This window comes from Lutra lutra, chromosome 12 (assembly GCF_902655055.1).
Source record: "Lutra lutra chromosome 12, mLutLut1.2, whole genome shotgun sequence".
Taxonomy (NCBI): domain Eukaryota; kingdom Metazoa; phylum Chordata; class Mammalia; order Carnivora; family Mustelidae; genus Lutra; species Lutra lutra.
Genome location: NC_062289.1, coordinates 4556836 through 4578254, shown reverse-complemented (window position 1 = coordinate 4578254; position 21419 = coordinate 4556836). Strand labels below are relative to the sequence as shown.

The 21419-nt window shown below is 42.0% G+C and overlaps 1 protein-coding gene across 4 annotated transcripts in view; it reads right to left on the bottom strand.

Moving 5' to 3' along the window:
- Nucleotides 1-448: 448 nt before the first annotated feature.
- Nucleotides 449-21419, bottom strand: part of LOC125082035 (cytochrome b5) — a 37702-nt gene continuing 16731 nt past the window's right edge. Inside the window, exons 2-6 of one of the 4 annotated variants that reach the window (XR_007121863.1) lie at nt 9038-9166; nt 6787-6816; nt 3578-3601; nt 2501-2535; nt 714-819 (exon numbers count right to left, since the gene is read on the bottom strand). Coding sequence is in view for 3 of the 4 variants with exons in the window: in XM_047697140.1 (XP_047553096.1) it covers nt 559-819; nt 6787-6816; nt 9038-9166 (420 nt within the window). In the remaining variant the exon portion in view is untranslated. The other 3 variants (XM_047697141.1, XM_047697140.1, XM_047697142.1) reach the window with 3 other exon arrangements.

The following is a 21419-nucleotide window of genomic DNA, read 5'->3' as shown; positions in this document are numbered from 1 at the left end:
GAATTTTTTTTTTTAACTTTAGAACCTATATGACTGAGAATCTCTTCAGTAAATTTTTAGTCTGTGAGAGGGAACAGTTAAAATGTCCTCTCATGGTTCACAGGTTTCCTTTTACGTTGACTGTAGTTTTTAATCAAAGAAGAGATGAGAGTCTTTTTCATAGGTCCTATAGGTCGCCTTCTCATTTTATCATCTATTTCAAGTAGAACAATTAGAAATCTTCATTTCTGAGCTTTTCTTAATTCCCTGGGAAAGGAAACTATGCCGGAGCAGGCAATACCGGCTTAAGGGAGACAGAAAGCTGCCCAAGGAGAGATCTAAGGATACTGTCCATCTCACTTCATAGAGACTACTTGAGTCTGAATGATTAGCACATTAAATGAGTCTGCTAAATAATGAGATTCTAAATGTTGGAACAGTTATATACCAAATAGACAGGCAAACGTGGTATATTTTAAAAGCCAGATATATTTTTAAAAGATCATGCTTACAATAAGTAAATTATGTAGTGATGAAACATCAAAAAAAGCTGATGAACAAAAGGCACATTCTAAGAGTTCAGGAGTAGAAAGAACAGAAGAGTTCTTTTTGGTTTGGTTCGAAGTAGGAGAAAAGGGAAACAGGTATGTTAAAATTATTTTTCAGGTGAAGGTTTCTGTCAGTTGAAGCAGTTAACATTAGCTTCTCTCTCCCTGGTCCGAAGCAGTCTCTTCTTTCCTTGGCTTCTGAGAATGTGTTTAATCTTCCGCGGTGTAGAGGTGATACATCAGAGCTACCACAAGCGCCGAGATGGCTGGGATCACCCAGTTGGTCCACCAGCTGGAAAGAAACGGCAATAATGCTTGTATGATGTTCAATGCATGGGACTCAAAACCTTTGCTCCTTCTGATTACCATGAAAATCAATGTGGCATGTCTGTACTACCTCTGTAACCTGCCTGGACGAAACGTCAACTCTGAGTTGCTTAAATCAATGTGAGCGCAACACATGCCCTAGTATACCAGCAAGGGCTCTAGCTTTGTTAAGAAAATTAATGATCCCCATCCCCAGGCCACTTAAATCTATTTCTCTAAACTTACACAAAGAGCTATCAATCGCTCCCCCAACAGATGCTCCCTACAGATAGCGACTTACCTAAGGACACCAACTCTGGGTTATGTCTCACAGTTTCACAAAAGCAAATATTCCTTACAGGTTTTATTCTACTTACATATGTTAAGAATTTAAAATAGCTAAACTGAGAACAAGAAAATCAAGGCTCTCATCTTGGGAGAGCCACCAGCAAGCTTTACACCCAAGAGAAAAAGCACATCTCCCGGACTGTGAAGTTAAGGAGTTTGAGTCATAGGATTATTAAGGTTGCTATGAGCACCACAGCGCTATGCTCCATGATTCTGTTTTGAAAATCTAATCTTTACCCACACACAGTAGATTTACCACATTAAGAAACCGCGTGCCCAAACTACTTAATCTGCGGTTCATAGGTGTAAACGCAGAAAAATCCCTAACTTACACACTGTTTCAGTTCTGGTGCCTAGAATTTTTGATTGACTATAAAATGACAGATTACAGATCAAACCAGAGACAAAACGAGAATGATCTTCGATTTAGATATGAACCTATAGTTTCTTAGAAAACAAAATAATACAAGCTGTAGAATGTGAATTAAGTCAGATAATGCCTATAAATATATTTTCTGTCATAAATTTACTATCCTCTAATACTCTTCAAACATCAACCCCTACAAAGACTGAGTTCAATAAAAAGATCTAAACTGCAAAAGGATTACAAATATCACTTTCATCTTGCTGGGGTTTTCAGTTTCCATTTAGAAGGAAACTGACCTGTCAACAAACGTATGGTGAAGGACTGACTACTGCCTGAAGGCAGGGAACGTACCAGAACCCCAGCAGACTGGCGCAGTTACATCTGACAGGGTGAAATAAAATTGGCACAAATGTGTGGTTTTGAGCTTGGGGCCAAATCTCTCTGTCCACCAGAGAGATATATGCGGTTATGCAAGATGATATGGTAGAGCTGCCACAAATGTTAACAGGATCTTGGACTGTGACACAGAAATCCAGTCCCTAGACCAAGTGTTCATGTTATACTTAAAGGAATGCTGAGCCGAGGCTCAGGGAGAAATAATCACTACAATTTAAGAAACGGACCATATACTGAATGAGAGAGCACGTTTGCCTGGACAGTAAAAGACTGTGTAGGCCAGAGGATGACCCTGGAGGAAAGGAGACCTAATCTATTCAGTCTGCAGCTGGAGGGAGAGATTTGGGGTTGTTCTGAAGAATGTCCAGAGGCTGAGTTCTCTGACAGTTGAGGAGGGGATGTCCTCAGTCATCTGGGAGCCAAGTGGAGAAGACCCTGGGCTGTCCACTGAGAGGGGGTGCAGTGGGACCCTGAGTCCTCAGGTGGGGAAGAGCCCCCTAATCTCACCCTGATTCCACTGGTCTTCTGATCAGTTTAAGAGAAAACGACGACATACCTGGAATTAGAATCAACAGTAGTAATGAGAGTTTCCTGAAACACAAGAGAAAAAGTGAACTTAAAGGGAACATCTGAACATATATTCAATGGACTAAGAACTTCTTTTAAAATAAGATCACAATACTCAGTACATTCTTCAAAACACATTGGAAGGGAAAATTATAACATAAACTTTTCACTAAAAGGCCTAATTTCACCATTTTTAGAAGAAAAAGATTAAAGAATCATGTGTATTTAAATTACTTACAAACATAAGCTAGATAATTTGAAAAAAAATGTTAAAGATAGGTGACATAAAATATCTTCTACACAGTACACATCTGAATAATGTAAAATTGAAAACAGATATCATGTACATGGGCACATAACCCCACAACTACCTTGAGGAAGAGAAGTTTAATTCTTTAAAAGCATGAATGAAATCTTCAGTAAAATCAGTTATTTCATTCAAATTTTATATGAAGTAAAAATGTACCCAAGTTGTATTAAAAGGCATGTCAACCAAAAAGAGAAAAATAAGAACTGTCATTTAAATCACCACACTGTGGACCACCACCTTTCCTGGCCTTCTCTAACTCTGACCAGACAGCTCTAAAAAGTGGAGGCCTCAGGAACTGACCTCACAGGGTCACCGGCCAAGAAACCTCCAAATAAGGACGGCCTTTGTGTGTCCTGGGGTCTTTCACAGTTGGCCTATTTTGCCTTCCAGAACTTTCTGAGAGAAGTTCTGTCAGTACCATGAAAGTGAACTAATTTTGGCTCTAAAAAAATACACACTTCCCCAAACAGATGAATAACTAAGGCCTGAGGAAAAATACACTTTTCTGGGCTTGAAAGCTAAGAAGCATTCTTTGGAAATTTCACACCAGCAAAAAGTATTAGTGCCTCAGAGGAAGGTAGCCGTAAGTAAGGTAGCTTCATCTGAGAGTTCATCTCTGCAGTTTCCCAAAGCAAAAGATAAGCCATTAGCAAAACAACGCACACTCCGCAGTGAGGCAAAGTGTTAGAGAAACCCCATGAAAAGGCACAAAACTGTTAGGGAAGAGCAAGCATATCACTTAGGAGACCCACAAACCTGGAGATACGGCCTTTAAGATTCCTGACACAGTAGGGGGGAAAAATAAGTCATTTAAAAAGAAAACTTCACACATTTATTATCTTTTTAAGCAATGTTAAATCTTAGTGACTACAAAAGTATTCATAGCTACTGCAAGATTATTTTTAAAATTTTGTGTATATGAATAACAGTAACAAGGATTACCAGAAGTCACCAGACTACACGAAATGATTACTCAGCTACTAGAAGAAGTAGTAAGTTCTGAAACTGGAGCACAAAGGCTCACTGAAAGTGAAACATTATTAGCACAATAGAAAGTTAAGCCCAGAATAGTAAACAACGCAAACACAGATCTGTTATTTTGTTATACCAAGCACTTGGATTTTACCAAACATGCTGACAACTCTATGGAAACTAGGCTGGCCTAGCCTTCCTCCCCCTTCCATCACTGCCCTTAGCGTTAATGCTAAAACTGTTAGGGCACCATCACTGCCAGCAACAACAAAGATTATATACATTTCTGAGTGTTTATTATCTGTTAGGCTCTTAACCCAGAGATGCCTGAGAGTTAAAGCAAGTTGAATTACCACTTACCACACTGATGAAAAAGGAAACTAAAACTGTCCTGCCCGTCCAATGGTCTGAGGGGCCCAAGCTGGGCCTCTGTGTGTAACTAACAAATATGTCAACAACCAACAGGCAGAAAAGACCATTTTTTATTACAGGCTCTGCCACTTGTTCACTCTATGTCCTTGAGGGGCTCAATTTCACATAGCAAAAATTAATAATTCCACCAGTACATGAGAAGCTATATACAAAATCATGCAAAGTTCATCAAGTTTTTGAGCAAAATCATCTCATTTATACATTCATCTACTTCAGCCTATTCCTTAATTGGAAGACTTTCCTAAAAATATCAGGGACACTGACGCCTTGGAGTACAGAGCCTACAGAAGAAGCTTAAGAAACTGCACCAGCCGAACCTGGGACGGGTGTTCGCCGTGGTTCTGCAGTGTGACCTGAACAAGGTCAAAGCTTGCAGCAAGATCTGAGCTTTACTGTTACCTTCCCTGGAAGGTCTATGGATCCCACAGGGATATCATAAGGCCCAAATAAAGTCACTTAAACTGCAATGATTTGAAAACCACAACCAAAAAAAGGTATTGATACTACTGATATGCTCCATGTAAGCAAATTTAAAAGATATAAATTTGTTTAAAAATGCAACATTTCTAACTCCACAAAATGCCTTATTTTGGCAACTAAACACCATGTTTTCTTTTGGGCAGGGTCAAGCTAATAATCTTTGTTGCTTCTTATTTCATAGTTCAACTAGGTATTTTCAGGGACAGCAATGAACAGATTCAGACCACAGCTTACACGTATCAGCCTGGACATAGACAGAAGGCTGTACAGAGACACACACACCAAAAGAAATACCTAAGGACACACTCTTCTGGCAAACTAGAAGTATAAGAAAGATAAACCCCAAAAAGTGGTCATGTATTTTTTTTCCATTGTATTTACTTATGTCCTCTAAAAAGGACAGCAAGTTCTTGTCCTACTTCTGCTGATACAAGCAAAGTCACGTATGTTCGAAAAGAGGAAAGAGACTGTCTTTAAGTAATACAGCAGCACGGAGGAGACCTGCTTACCAGCTCCGCTCTAACTTCTGTTTGTAGGCAACATTGTTTGGGATATGACTGGATCTACATTAAATCTAAGTGAATGTAATGAGCCTGATCAAATCCTTGTTTTATTATAGCTGAATGATTTGTACTAAGATTATTAACACACTGAACACCCAACAGGAAAAAAATACATAATTTTTCCCTGACCTGACTGTGCAGAAAAAGCAAAATCTACCCACATCAAAGGATTTCAGTTACCCCAAAAGTAGCCTCAAAAAAGGTGCTAATGAGGGCGCCTGGGTGGCTCAGCGGGTTAAAGCCTCTGCCTTCGGCTCAGGTCATGATCCCAGGGTCCTGGGATGGAGCCCTACGTCGGGCTCTCTGCTCAGCAGGGAGCCTGCTTCCCTTCCTCTCTCTGCCTGCCTCTCTGCCTACCTGTGATCTCTGTCTGTCAAATAAATAAATAAAATCTTAAAAAAAAAAAAAAAAGGTGCTAATGTCATATGACCCAACAGCAAGGACTCAGCAACTGTTACAGAGGCAATTCAAACTCTGAAGTCCATTTTTTATCTTCCCAAAGTACTCAGATCACCAACACTGAACTTGTTGAATAGGGAAAGGAGAGGATATAAATGAAATTGCTTTGTAGGAAATAGCATTAATCAAGACTTATATTGTACCATCTGGGGTATGAAGGTAAATATGGCCTTTACACTCTATTGGATTTACTGCTCTGATTTTGCTGTAGATTAAAGACAACATCTTGTCAACAGCAGCTAGTAAATGAGTTCACCAGTTCTTCATACAGGCCCTGTGGAGTCCCACTGTTGGGCTCTAATAAAAGCAAGAACTGGAACCATAAAAGAAAAATTATTCTCTCATTCTGTGGTTTAAGCAAAATGTTCCTCCATGGTCCTTTAATTACAGGCCAACAACTATTCTGTCTGCTTGTACTTGTCAGGGACTCTGGTTGTTGTCATCAATTCTTATTATGGATTTATCTTCAAACGTTAAGTGAGAAGACCAGCTCAGAGAGAAGGGCAAGTGAACCAGGGCGTAAAATTAATATCCCCTAGAATATATTTTCCTTTCCTAAGGGAAAATGCATCAAAAAGTTATTATTTCATTTGATTAACATTAAATTCATCCAATAAATACTTATTTAACACCTATTACGTCCCAGGGACAAGGAGATGAAGAAAACATGGGTAGTGTTCCCCAAGGCTCAAGTAGTAAGACCTCTGCTCAAATTTTAACTTCTCTGAAAATAAGGCTTGTGTCAAATTTTTGAGATCAGAAGCATAGTGCTTACTTATAAAAGTAACTCTTCAAGAGGTTATCTACTGATACTTAGATGAAAAAATGGTGTACTGAGAGTCTTACAAAGAGAACACACAAGCAGTCCTAATGAAACAGGATGGCTGGTCTATGCACAAAGTATTTTGCTAAGTCAACAGGTTACATGTTCATCTAACCTAGATAGACCTATGCTGGTCTCATTCAGATAGCTAAACAATGCTTGTCCTGCAGTTTGACAGGTATGAAATACAGTGAAGATAGGCACAGCCACGGAGACACTGGAGAGGACACACTTACCGAAGGCTTGGCTAACTTTGCTCTGTCATCCTGCAATTAAAAAAAAAGGGCACACTGTAGAATGAAAGGATACTTACAAAAGTACCATGTCCAAAAGTAAGTCACTTTTATTGAGATTTAAAAAAAAAAAATTGCTATTCAGTAACTGGCACTTTAGGTCCTTCTATATAGATTGTTCATTACGAAGTCTGATCCATCTGACTTGACTGCAAAAGTTAATAGCTGATTAAGTGATTTTCAGTCTAAAGTTCCAAGTTTAGAACATCACCCATGATAATCACATTTATGCACTTGTGCACATACACATTTACTAGACTTGGATTTTGATCTTCAATTCGGGGGCAGACCGAATTGGATCCTCCCCCACTACCCTCGGAAATGAGCACAGGTGTGTGTGTACCTGTGCGTGCGACTGGGTGCGGCATCCTCAGTGAATCCCTTCACTCTCCCACCTGCGGGGTTATACTTTTCTTAAATCTCTGGCTGAGGTAGTCCAAACTAAAGTCACCTAGAGGTGACTACAGGGGATCACAGTAGACAGATGGGGCAGAAACGCTGTAGTCACAGCCACAACCCACCTCCTCTATACCCGCAAGTTTAGAAAGGGAAGATTAAGGATAGAATCAAACATTTTAAAGGAAACCCCCTCTGGTTACCATAAAACTTTGGTAAAGTATGAAGATGAAGATGAAAATATGTGGGTGAATAAACTCTCCAGCTAAGGAAAGCTCATTCTTTCCTTAGGGCGTACTCTTACCCCTCCTATCGCCAAACAAACAAACAAACAAAAAACCCACCTCCCCATTCAATGGAAATTGCTCTAGAACAGATTTCCTACTTTCAGACCTTCCATAAAGAGCCTTTAAGCTTTCCTTCCTTCATAGATATTGCAAGAAACAAAACTTTTCTTTGCGGGGGAGCAATGTTAAATTTCTTAGCTTGCTAATTGGCATACGGGAGGTTATTTGATTAATATTTTATACGACACACCTATTGATTTGTATTTACAAATGTTTTATAATAAATGACAACATTAGAATTATTGGCAAATATATTTGGCAATTATATGTGAGTTTTATTATAACGACCAAACTTTTCATATGGGTTTTGCTTTTCATTGGTTTCTCAGCAGCGGTACTCGGGCTAAGACCACATGCCCTCATTAGCCCCTTTCTAACAGCACCTCCTCCCGCCTCTCGCTGGCTCCGGTGAAGCAGCATGAGCAGGGAGCAGAGAGGAGACCGCGAACCGTGCTGAGGGACCCAGGCGCTCTCTAGAGGGAAGAACAGCTGAATGTCAGGCAACGGATTCACTATCTGCTTCGAGATTTCCGCCACCTCTTCCCGAGAGTTCAGCTACATTCCAGATAACTTCGGTTGACAGATTAGCAAAGTTTCATAAGGTCATTCAAAATTGTCACAGAAGGACCTAAATTCATATTACAGCCCTGGGTTTATATAAAAGCTATATTAGGCAGCATTTCCCCCAAGTCAGTTCAGGGACTGGCACCAAAGTTGATGTTCTCAAAGATCTGGGGTCATGTGGGAAGAGTGAGGAGAATGTGTGGGTTTTACAGAAGACAGAGTTTATTCATTTAACAGAAGTGGTTTAAAATTTTTTAATCATTTTTTTAGAATTGAAATATTCTCAAATTATGACAGTAGAAGGGAGTTTCTTAAGAAATATTTCTTAAGGGGTGCCTGGGTGGCTCAGGTGTCAAATGCCTGCCTTTGGCTCAGGTCAAGATCCCAGGGTCTTGTGATCGAGCCCCGCATCGGGCTCTCTGTTCAGCGGGAAGCCTGCTTCTCCCTCTCCCACCCCTGCTTATGCTTCTTTTCTTGCTGTGTCTCTCTCTGTCAAATAAATAAAATCTTAAAAAAAAAAGAGAAAAGAAAAAAAGAAAAAGTCTTAAAATATTTTAGTTACAAAAGAAAAAAAAAAAGGAAAGCGTGCAGGGTCAATGACCCCCACCTTCTAAAATATGTTGCTCCATGACACTTCATAGTCTGAGAGGCACTGGCCCCTAGCTTTGGGTTAGAGGGTCCCGACTCTAAGTGACAGTGAAAACTGCAACCAGGGAAATACAAAGAAATTTCTGGTCGATTATTTATGACGAGAATGGTATTATATAATCAGGAGGAATTGTTTTTGCTTTACTACTTCTTCAGTTTTGTAATATGCAAGTCTACAGTTTTGAGAGAGGTCAAGCCACAGCCTTCAAGAGAAGTGGGGTCCCCAGTAAGGTACTCACCGGATGGAGCTCCCCAATGATGTATGTTTGGGACAGTTCTCTAGCATCTGTAGAGTGTCCCACATCTTCAAAACTCTCAGTAGCATCCCCTCCAGCTTGTTCCCTTAACACTTCTTCCCCACCAGGATGCTGTTTGAAGGACAGATACAAAAAAATAAATATGTTTTTTCCAGGTAAATAAGTTAGAAGGAAGTGGCCAGTTTTCTTAACCAAACAGGCTACTCTAGAAGTCGCAGATGTCAATGAGTGAGTACGATTCATCCAATATGTGGATGAAAAGAGCATACTTTTCTGTATTTAATTTCCCTCTTGAAAATTCATTAGAATTTTCTCCAGTAGTCCAGATGTTCATTTCCCCAGATCACTCTTACAGCTACAAAACTTTTAGACACGCATTTTTTAATCCTTTGGGAATGTCCTCTTTGCTTTTCCCTAAAGCTCTCCAAATTGTTCTTGACCTCCAAATTGTTCTTGACCTTTACCCAATCTATTTTTTCTGGAGTCCTATACCCCCACCTTTGACTTCTTTGTTCTAGGTATGGACTCATACTATTACACCTTAGATGGTAGCTGTGTGGTAACTCATCTTTGAAAAGAACCCGGCCTGTCGGCCAAGTACAGGAAGCGTAGCGCCTGCTGGGCAGGTAAGCATGCCCCCCCGCCCCCCCCCCCTTCTAGCAGAACTCACTTTCTAGTAGGAAGAAAAAGGAAAGCCAGCAGGTGCGGCGGGAACTTGTGTAAGCTGCTGCCACACGGACAAATCACTGATGGGGACAAGGGAGGCAAATAGCACCACTCCACTGGGGCTGGAGGGAAGGCCTTGTGCAACCCAAGGATTTGAGAGATCTCAGCCAAAGCTTCACTGCTTCAATTAGTGAAACAGTAGACCGTCACCGTGGGGGGAGGGGCTGACCAGGTGGGCCAGGCACCGACACAGAGGATGTGTCAAGAGAGCCTCAGGCAAGGAAAGGCTGTCTCAGTCAAGTAAAAAGAGTAAGTGCTCGGCTCTATCACCCTGAACACTTTTATGGGAGAGAGAAACCTTCTTAAATTGAGCCTATTTCCTTAGATCAGATTTACCCTGCCCTTGAGCAAAGCACCTGTAGGCACGAATCCAATAACTAAACCAAACAGTCCAAGTCTGCATAACTCACAGGGCTCTGTTCTTAATTGCTCCCGGTGATGGAAAACACAAAGGCACCTAACAGAGAACGGTGGACAATTTGTTTTGAAATCCATTTCTCCTCCTACTTTGTTTAAATATATCTACTGCTATAGAAATCTACTTGTTTTTTCCCTCTACTATTGTAAAAGTTATCCATCTACATTATAGTAAAACCGGAAAACACAAAGAAGAAAATAAAGATCACCGAAATCAGCTACGGTCCTGACATCTCAATGGCGCTAAATATACACACATGTACCCAGGTCAGTAATTTTTTAAAGAAAACAGAGATCATTATCTTATGCATATGGTTTTGTTAGATTAAAAGCAGGTTATAATACATGATAGAGAGACAGTACTGCCTAGTAGTTAATTACTACTACTATGTGAACTCAGGAAAATAATGGCATTTATCTCATATAATTTTTTAAGACTGAATGTGTTAATATAGGTGTCTGACACATAACATAATGACCAATAAACACTGTCCAGCATTTTCATTAAATATTTCCCAATGTCATAAAGCATCTTTCCTCAGCATGACTTTTTAAGCAGCCGCCTAATGCTGCATACTACAGGAATTTCCAAACTTATTTAGATGTCTTCTACTGGGGGCACAGAAAATTGGAAGTCCACTTTAGACAAACATGAGAAGCCACACCAGTGGTGTAAGTGGTTGAGTGGCTCACTCTGAAAGCCAATCTGAAGCTTCCTGATGCACCCCCAAGGCTATGGCAATGGAAACCATGATTTGTTGATTCTGGAACAGTCTATCTACTGTTGGGTATGGACTGAGGAGTACCGAAGCAAAACACAAGAGATATAAAATGACAACTTACTCAACACCCAGAAGTTATGTAAGTTCACAGACTGTTTTTCCTTTCGTGTGGGTGGCTGAACTCATGTGTTCCTTTTAACTTTTGTTTCCTATTAAGGATATATGAATATAGACAAAATCTCTCACAGCAAATCATTAGTTTCCAGTTACAGTTTATCTTCAAAGGAAATTTTCGAATAAGGTTAAAAACAGACTGGCATTTCATAAAGCATCATAAAACTAGACAAGTTTTTAAAATAATTTTGATTTTTAAAATGCTAAAACATACAAGGTAAACATTCTACTTCACAGAGAATAACACAACAGTCTTAACCTGAAACAAAAGGGCAACTTCCCAACTTAATTTTTGACCAAGGAAGGAAAACAGGAGAGTATGTCTCTATAGGTACATATGTGTGTATCTAGCTATGATTTAGACTTTGCCTAAACCATCTCTGTGAGACAGTTTTTTTTTTTAGGGGAAAAAAAGGAAAGACATCTTGGCTTCCACTGGTTCCACCGACTGCTATTTAAGAAAAATTATAAAATGAATGAATTGACACTAAAATACCTTTGTCCCACTCTAGGAATTTTTTTTTAAACAGTAAAACAAAAACAAAAAAAGCCAAACGAATAAACAAACTAAAAGTTTGTTTCTTTTTCCCAGAATAAAATAACTCAAATCTTGGCAAGACAGCAAAAGATATGGGACGAGCTTATTATAATACCAGGTATTTTCCTTGAAATATATTTATGATGTGGGGAGAGATAGAGATATACACTTTGTGAAGTACATCAAGTCTAATCATGATGGTTTGAAACTTGGTGGTTCACCTTGTCACTCTCTTCACTCTTGTGAGCAGATTCATGCTGACATCTTAGTATGCACATGTCTCATTTTCAGCCAGAAGGAAACTTTTCCTTACCTGTCAGCTCTCTTAAGAGACAGGCGCACTGGTGTTGGCGCCGTCTTGGTTACTCCCAGAGATGGTGTAGGTCTACAGTTTATGCCCAGAAACTCTGAGAAAACTTACTATCTGTTGGGCAGCTTCTAGAATTTGAGACAGATAAAGAAAAGCCAAGGCAAGAGGAAAGCAGTAGAGTAAGAGGTGACTAAAATTATCTGGAGATTTTCTGAAAGATTTAAGGAAAAGACCAAAGTGCCTAATCACACACAGGCAAGATCAGAGCTAACAAAAGAGGGGAGACTCTCCTCAAGAGTCTGAGCCAAGCCCTGGTGAAGCTGTAACAGAATTCTGTCCTCATAAAGCAGCACCCTAGAGGGCCCCCACTAGTCCCATCATGAGGCAGAAGTCAGCAGCTCTAAAGCCTGAAGAAAGAGAGATGGGAAGGAATGGCAGGGGTGACAGTAAGGAGGACCCAGGAAGGACAGAATTGGGTGCAGCTGTGGGAAAACTAGCCATTTCCACTATAGTTGTCCTTCTAACATTTTAAGTCTCCCATTTTCCAAAGGAAAATTTTGTTTTCCATTTGTGTTATTATGTCTTAAAGTCAATTCACACAAGAAAGACATACCAAGTGTCTCCATGTGCCAGACACCAAGGTGTGCCAGACACACAGAACAGAGCAGGTCCCAGCTCCTGCCCTAGGGGGCTGACAAACTAATAGGGATCCTATAGGAAGAATCTGTAATTGCACAACTAACTGCCAGTGAGAACCAATGTTCTGAAGCCGAAGAGCACAGTGCCATGAAGGCTACAACACAAAGGACTCAGGCGGGGCCTCTCGGGGCTGAGGTACAAAGCGGGAAGGAGTCAGGGTCAAGGGGCAGAGAAAGAGGGGATGAATGTCCCATGGTGCAGGGAGAGGCTGGGGCAGGAGAGGGAGAAAGGGCAAGCCGCAGAAGGCCGGACGGGCCACAAAGGGCTCTAGGCCCCTTCGAGGATTCTGAGCTCTCTCCTGTAAGCGAGGAGAAGCCTTTGAGAAGATCTAAGAAGGGAAGGTGATGAAAGCAGACTTCGTTTTAAAAACGTACCCTGGTCTTCCGAGTGAACAACAGATAAAAGGACGGGAAAAGATCCAGGAAGACGATTCGCTAAGGCCAGAGAGCCTAAGGCAGGCTGCTGGCGGCCACGGAGATGAAGAAGATGAAGACAAAGACAAAAGGCAAGAGAGGAAGGACGTCGTGACCGTTTGAAGACGGTGGATGAGAGACAAGACGCGACACGAGGACGCAGGTTTACGGCTTCCCCCGTGGAATGGATGACGGCGCCAACTGCCGGGAACGGGGACCTGGAAGGGGACCAGGTGTGGCGGGCAGACTGGCTCCAGCCAGGCTCTGCACGCTCAGCGGTCCGCACACCTGCTGATCCAGTAGTTCCCTCCGTCTGCCTCTGCGGTTTCTCCATTCCACGAGGCTTCCAAACACGCCCTGCTCCGACACCCCCAGGTATGAATAAGGTACGGGAACCCCCAGGTATGAACAAGGGAATACCAATAAAATAACTGGGAATAGCTTTCACTCTTGACATCCATATAGTTAAGCGTTATTTATAGGAAAATATATTTCTAAGATAAAAGATTAGCACAGTCCATAACTCAGAAGACACAAACTGCCACAGCCCCACTCCTAAGGACACTTTCAGGAAGACATGGTGAATTCTGTGGTATCAACGGGAACACCGGCCACCAGGGCCTGAAATTACAGCTGACTTTCTACTTTTCGCAGCATAAGAGCCCTTAGCAACCTTGCAACAGCAGATCTCTTCTTGAAATGTTGGCCTCTCGTAGCTGCTGGGACAGTGGACCCTTCTGGTTCCCCCTTCAACCTCACTGGCCACTACTTTCTAATCTGTTCATCACCAAGTCTTAACACAGGAGCACCCCAGGGCTCAGTCCCTGGCATTCTTTCATACTCTACCTACACCAGCTCTCCCAATGATTTCACCTGGCCTCCAACCCAGAAAATCACTGTTCCCTAGTGAGTGCAGGTGAATAATACCCAACCTCCCCTGAGCGTGAGTCCTCCCACCTGCAGCAGCCGACCTCACACGTTCACTCAGCATCTAATGGATGTCTCAAGCACAACATAACATAACCAAAACCGAATGTTTTATTTCCTTCAAAATGCACTGCTTTCCAAGGGCGCCCGAGCATCCAACTCCTGATTTCGGCTCAGGTCAGGATCTCAGAGTCATGGGATCCAGCCCCATGCGAGGCTCTGTGCTCCGTGAGGAGTCTGCTTGAGATGCTCTCTCTTCTCCCTCTGCCTCTCCTGATCATGCTCTTCCTCTAAAATAAAGAAATAAATCTTTAATTTAAAAAAAAAAAAAAAAAGCACTGCTTTCCAGAATTTCCATTCTCAGGAAACAGTGCCACCACATACCAGTTGCTATGGTCCAAACCAGAAGTCAAACTGTATTCCTCTCTCCCTCCCACTCCAACCCACCAGCAGGTGACTGGTGAAGGTGACTACCTTCAAAATATACTCAGAATCCAACTGCCTCTCCCCATTTCAACACTGTCACTCTAGACCAAGCTACCAACACCAAGCACAGATGACCACAACGGTCTCCTAACCGGTCTGCTTCCTCTAGCCCCTTCTACAATTAGCAGCCTCACATTGTCATATAATGGAGACCTTTAGAAGAGGATTAAGGTAATCTAGGGAAGGGCTAATGTTAGCCTCGTCCAGGGCAGCTGGTCATAGTGGAGGGGAGAAGAGGTAAAAGGGAAGTAGAAAAGGAAAACAGACATGCCCACAGATTCTGCCCACACTTGCAAACATCCAATATCCCAGCTTTCTAAGAGGGCAAAGTGAACCCTCCCTTGCTCAGATCTAGCCAGTGGGGCAAGTCCTCAGTCCTGCCGAACTTGTTCTCCACGTCCGAACCCTCCCATCTGCTTCTGCTTGGAATGCTCCTCTCCCAACGTTTCTGTGATCCAGTCTACCCTTCATTCACACTCAGGTCGGTCTTTCAGAGCCCTTCGAGGATTTCCCCATCTACAGAGCCCCCACCCCCAACCAGGTTCCCTACCCACTTCCTGTTTTGTTTGCCTTCACAGCACTCATTACTACCGATATTTATATCAATTTGTTTGTAAGAGTCATGAGGACAGAGACCTTTGTTTGTCCTACTCATCACTACTGCCCCAATACCTAGTTCAATGCCTGGCACATGGTAGGGATGAAGAAATATTTAAAAGTAATTACTGGATAAATAAAGGAGATAAACACAGGTCACTGTGCACTGGCTTTGGAACCATAACATCTAACCAGTTATGTGGCTGATGACAACTTTCTCATTTCAACTATTCTAGCTCATACCACTCTCCTTTTCCTGAACTATAATAGTTCTTACCATTCAGAAACCATATAATTTCATGTTTAACTGCTAATTTATTTAATCAAAATATTTACTGTCTACTCTGAGCAAGACATTGTGTGGGACACACAAAAGTTCATGAAAAATTCAGCATGGCTCAATCCTGAAGAACCATGTGCTTACACTGAGGTTAAATAACAGAGAAAAACCCCTGGGCCTTCACTGATACAGCCTCACAGTTATGCCTCATCATGAATGACCCGATAGGTCCTAAACATATAGTAATCCGCAACATTGCTGAGCATGGATCTGAATCCCTCTCCCTGAGAGTCGGGAGCAAATGAGGCACGTAACTACCGCCAGCATCCATAGCACAGTGCGATTCAATGATTCGCGACTTATTTTCAATACTGTGACTTGTGTGATAAAAGCTTTCTTTGTGACAGATGGCTCTGAAAAAGTCACCTGCTAATAATGCTGATGGAAGTGAAGAGAAAAATCAAGAAGTACACTAAAGCAATGGTGTTGTTGCCAGACATCAGAAATGGGGTTTGGAGCAATATGTGAATTCAAAAATGATTTCAAATTGTGATACAAATGGTTCCACCAAATACTCTTTCTACATGGAAACCAAGTGGCTCCTAAAGCTGCTTTAGTGAGTGTCTAGTCTAGTACAGTCCAACAGAATTTTCTGTAATGATGGATATTCTTATATCTAAACTGTCCAATGGGGCGCCTGGGTGGCTCAGTGGGTTAAGCTGCTGCCTTCGGCTCAGGTCATGATCCCAGGTCCTGGGTTCAAGCCCCACATCGGGCTTTCTGCTCAGCAGGGAGCCTGCTTCCTCCTCTCTCTCTGCCTGCCTCTCTGCCTACTTGTGATTTCTCTCTGTCAAATAAATAAATAAAATCTTAAAATAAATAAATAAATAAATAAATAAACTGTCCAAGTTTATAAAACTGTTCCAAGATAGCAGCCGCTAGTCACAAACAGCTAGGGAACACTTAAAGTGGGGGTGAGAAACTGATTTTATTTATTTAAATGTAAATAAGCCATGTACACCCATTAGCTACCACACTGGATACTGTAGCTATAGAGAACACAAACCTTTTTCAAGACCTATAGACAACCTAGGTGAAAACTGAAAAAGCATTTCATTTGCACTGAAAGGTATGTATATTGTGTGTGTGTGACAGAGAGGCAGAAACCCCACACAACACAGGCAACCCCACAGCTTTGGTAGCGCACTGCCTCACAAGGTGAGGAGACTGAGAGACAAGGGCTAACAGCTAAACAGGCTCAGCACGAACCAAACTGCCTTGGAAGGAAAAAAAAAAAAGCTTTTGTCAACTACTAATCCAAGAAGGAGAGGCCAAGATAAAAGCTGGTGATGGCCAAGGGCCAAATGACTCTTCTCTGTGGTTATGGCAGGTTGTAGGATCAAGTCTGACTTGTTTTACCCACCCTAAGGCATTACAGGGTAAGGCTGTTGAAATCCTCCTCATACATAATGACAATGCAATAAAGACAGAGCAGTTCATTCATACTAAGTTAACAAATTATTACTTTATGGCTTTAGTCCTTTTTCAATCACTATAGGTCTGAAGTGGTCTCTTAGGCTTTTCAGTTACACTCTACTTAATGTGAGCAATGCAGTTGTAATTGAACTTGTGAATTTGAGGATTTATCAAAGTCAAGGGACTCACAAATACATACAAAAATGAGAGTAATACTAATAAGGCAGAGGGTAATACTAATAAGGTAGAAAATAAGAAGTGTTAAATGACTATCAAAATGCAAGGGAAGAATTAGGTCATTCCAGATGGAGGACAGGCAACAATGGCACCCTCCACATGCCCAATGACTGAGAGGGAAGGTGAGATCACCCCTACCTTGTTAATGGCACTCACTGAGTCTCAATGATCTAATACTCAATACTTACAATACTTAATCATATACTTAATCACATACTTAATCAATACTTACTTACAATACTTAATCATATACTTAACCACATACTTAATCAATACTTACAGTCCTCTGGACAATACTGAAATAGAAACAAACTCAGATTTTCACTTCGTCTTAAATCATGCTCCGATTGTGAGGTAAACACTGATGAGTTACGTGCTGTGAAAAATCCACACGCTTTGGGGGGCCTGGATGGCTCAGTCCACGGAGCACGACTCTTGTTCCTGAGGGTGTGAGTCTGAGCCTAACACTGGGGGTAAAGTTTACTTAAAAAAAAAAAAAAAAAAGAAGAAGAAGGAAAAAGAAAAATCCACATGCTTAAAACCAATAACCAGCTTGTCACTCTTCACCTACAGAGCCAGCCTAGTCATGATCCTACCCAAATACATCCTCCTGGGAAGAACTTGCTTTAATCTGAAAAACACTCAGGAGAGGTGCAGCTCAGGTGCTCTTGGGACGGCTCGGTTCGGGAGGATACCAGTGTTATCAGGGTTAACCCCACACTCACAGCCTCCACTCAGAAACCAGATGATAAGCTTCATTTATAACCAAAATCTAATCTCACTGAGAAGACGTGTGGTCTGCTTAACACTAAGGAGCTCAATGGTTTCCACCCCAGAGCATTACAAAAAAGCACCTGACCCGAACCTGACGGCAAGACTCTCCAGGTCCACTGATGTCACAGCAGCACTGCCTAAGGGGTGAAGGCCAGTCCCAGGACAGCTGCTTTTTCGAGCTCATGCCCTGACCCCGATAGTCTCTGCTTCAGTAATAACCAGTAGCAAGAGACACCACAGAGAACATGCAATGCCACATACAACATGTAACTTTTTTCAAATGAAAATAAGTCCAATTTCCCATACACAGAAAAAAAAAAAGAGTATCAGAATAAACTACAAGGCGCTTTACCAGAGCACCAGTGCAAACATATCAGGGGATCAGGTACAGAACGAGTACAGTCAATGAAGGCAAAATCTTGGGTTATTTTTGTGTGTTAAGAGGTCAAGAATAATAACATCAACATAATGAAAGTGAGGCCTCAAATCCTTTTTCTTTTTTTTTTTTTTTAAAGATTTTATTTATTTATTTGACAGAGAGAGATCACAAGCAGGCAGAGAGGCAGGTAGAGAGAGAGGAGGAAGCAGGCCCCCCGCTGAGCAGAGAGCCCGATGCGGGGCTCGATCCCAGGACCCTGAGATCATGACCTGAGCCGAAGGCAGCGGCTTAACCCACTGAGCCACCCAGGCGCCCCTCAAATCCTTTTTCGAATGAGGCCAAAGAGAAATGCTAAGTAAAAGAATAAATGCATAATAACAGGATTTTTTAAATGGCAATAAAATTCTACTTCATATTTAGTAGTGTACAAAATAACAATAAATAATGCTAATAATACAGTAAAAAGTGGATCTGTAAAAACTGGCAAGATAAAAAAGATAAACTTAGATGCTTCCCCTGATACAGATGTTTTCAATAAGCAAGAAATTATTTTTAGGAGCGCAATAATCTTTTTTATTTTAAAATTTTTTCTTTTTTTTCTCAAGAGTACTTTTTAAAAAAATTGAATTCCCACTTTTATCACATGCAATAGAAACATTTTTAGAAATAGTTCAGTATTTTTCAAATGACTAGATTATTATTAGTTATCTTTTTGTTGTTAAACACCATGAAGCTACAGAGATTGTTATATCCTTACTATGCCATAACATGATTTGTGAAATTCTCTTTTTTATTTTTTTAGTTTATTAAAGTTCTAGTTAGTTAGCATGCAATGTAATATTAGCTTCAGGAGTAAAATACAGTGATTCAACACTTCCACACACCAGCGCTCATCACAAGTGTCCTCCCTTGGCCCTTATCACCTATTTAACCCGTGCCCTGCCCACCTCCCCTCCCACCTCCCCTGGAAGGCAATAATCTTAATGAGAAAGAAAATGTAAAACCAAGTCACTCTAGATTCAAATGGTGCCTGCAACTACTATTAATTCCGAAACTAATCACTGAGCGAAAATACTTTCCAGGTCCCTCCACTCTGCATCTCTGCTGTTTGCGTCTGTGACTGCTACAGTTCCTCGGATTCTCTAGCCAGAAAATAAAGATGGGTACAAATTATACTTTTGGAAGTATTTGTACTAGTTATACTCCCCTTTAATGTAAACAATTTCACAAATGAGACAGTCTTAGGCTTGATACAGAATAACATTTTTGCTTAGTCTTTGACCTTAACTCCTAGAATTCCGACATTTTAGTGACACTGGAAAAACAAATGGTAAAATTCCTGAGTCAGCATTAGGTGTTGATCACCTGACAGGAAAGCCTTGCACTCTTGTAAATAAGACCAGAGAGGACTTCTCACGGAGTTCATGGCTCCAGCCACCAAACTGGTCCTCTTCTCCCCAACTCCTCTCCCATTCTTACTCGTCTTCCGAATTGCTGGTAGAATGTTCATCCTTAAATATTGGCTGTTTAGTGCATCCCACTCAAAAATAGACAGTGGTGAACTTCTGCATGCCAATCAAATGTCTCCTGAGTATCTCGACAAAGAAAGCCTCAACAATGGCACATCCCAGGGGACGGCCTCCGCGGCCCAAGCAGGTCAGTAGTGGCGAAGGCTGCTCACTGCTCATTGTGCTCTCTTCCCCTTACCCCGCACAACACTTAAACTTTTAGCTAGGAAACAGCTACCTGGAATAGAGATTTTCCCAGCCTCCTTTTCAGCCATGTGATTAAATTCTGGCTAACAGAATAGAAGTGAAGAGTCAGAAAAACCTTCTAGAAGTCTTTTCTTTAGAACGGTAGAATGGCATGCCCCCTTTCCCCTTTCTCTTCATCCTGCTTCCTGGAATGGAGATGCTGCCTCTCAACAGCGGGATGAGGACCAGACCCTAGGGATGGCGTGGAAGTACGCCAGAAGTACAGCTCTCCGAGGTGGGGCGCAGCCAGCACACCAGGCCTGGGCTGGCTGGCTCGTTTCTTTACCACAGACAAGGAAACTTATTTAAGCACAGTTCTTTGGATTCTTCTGAGGTTAATTCTAATCACTGCATCCATCATTTTACCAATACCGTGCGCCAGGTACTAAAGTCCTAAAGCATTTAAAAGATGTGAATAAGGGGCGCCTGGGTGGCTCAGTGGGTTAAGCCGCTGCCTTCGGCTCAGGTCATGATCTCGGAGTCCTGGGATCGAGCCCCGCATCGGGCTCTCTGCTCTCTCGGGGAGCCTGCTTCCTCCTCTCTCTCTGCCTGCCTCTCTGCCTGCTTGTGATCTCTCTGTCAAATTTAAAAAAAAAAAAAAAAGATGTGAATAAACATTGTTCCCAGGGTCAGGACACTTAAAACCGTATTAGGACAATGGTCTTCACACACATTAAACGAGAGCAAGGTTAAAGGATTAACAATATTAACTGCTGACTGAACGGAGAAGTCCAGAAAGGCAGGGGCTATTAAAACATTATCTAGGTCCCTCAGGAGAGCTAGAATTTGGGGAAACAGCAGGTTCAGATGAACGGGCTCAAGAAGAGGCCGAGCCCCGAGGAAGGCCTGCTTGCAGAAACGCATGCGAGGGCTTGGGGTCAGTGAAGACGAGAGCTTGAATGAAGCACAACACGTAAGACTGTGTGATGGTCACTTTGTGCGTCAGCCTGACTGGGTCCAGGGATGCCCAGAGTAAACACTATTTCGGGGTGTTTCTGCGTAAGATGAGTGTTCACACCAGCGGACTCAGCAGGGGAGACTGCCTTTGCTCCAATCCATGGAGGGCTTGAGTAGAACAAAACACAGAGGAAGGAGGAATGTGCCCCCTTCTCTGGCCTCACTGATTGGGCTGGGACATGTCATCTTATCTCAGGCCCTCAGACTTGAGTCTTTCCAGCCTCCCACTTCCCCCGCAAACCATCACAGGCTCCAGCCTTAATCATAAAGCACTCTCAGCTTCCTCAAAGTCCTGCTGTCTTCCACCCCATTCGTGAGCCTGGCATCACAAGCATCAAACTGAGCTGATGATCCCGACTCCAAAAAGTGGGCTGAAGGTTAAAAATCCCGGAATGGCAGAGTCTGAACGAACCTTCAGAGACTCAACATCCTCAAGTTCACAAACAGAGGACCTGGAACCCAGAGAAACTAAGTTCAACGGCACACTGATAGTTCATG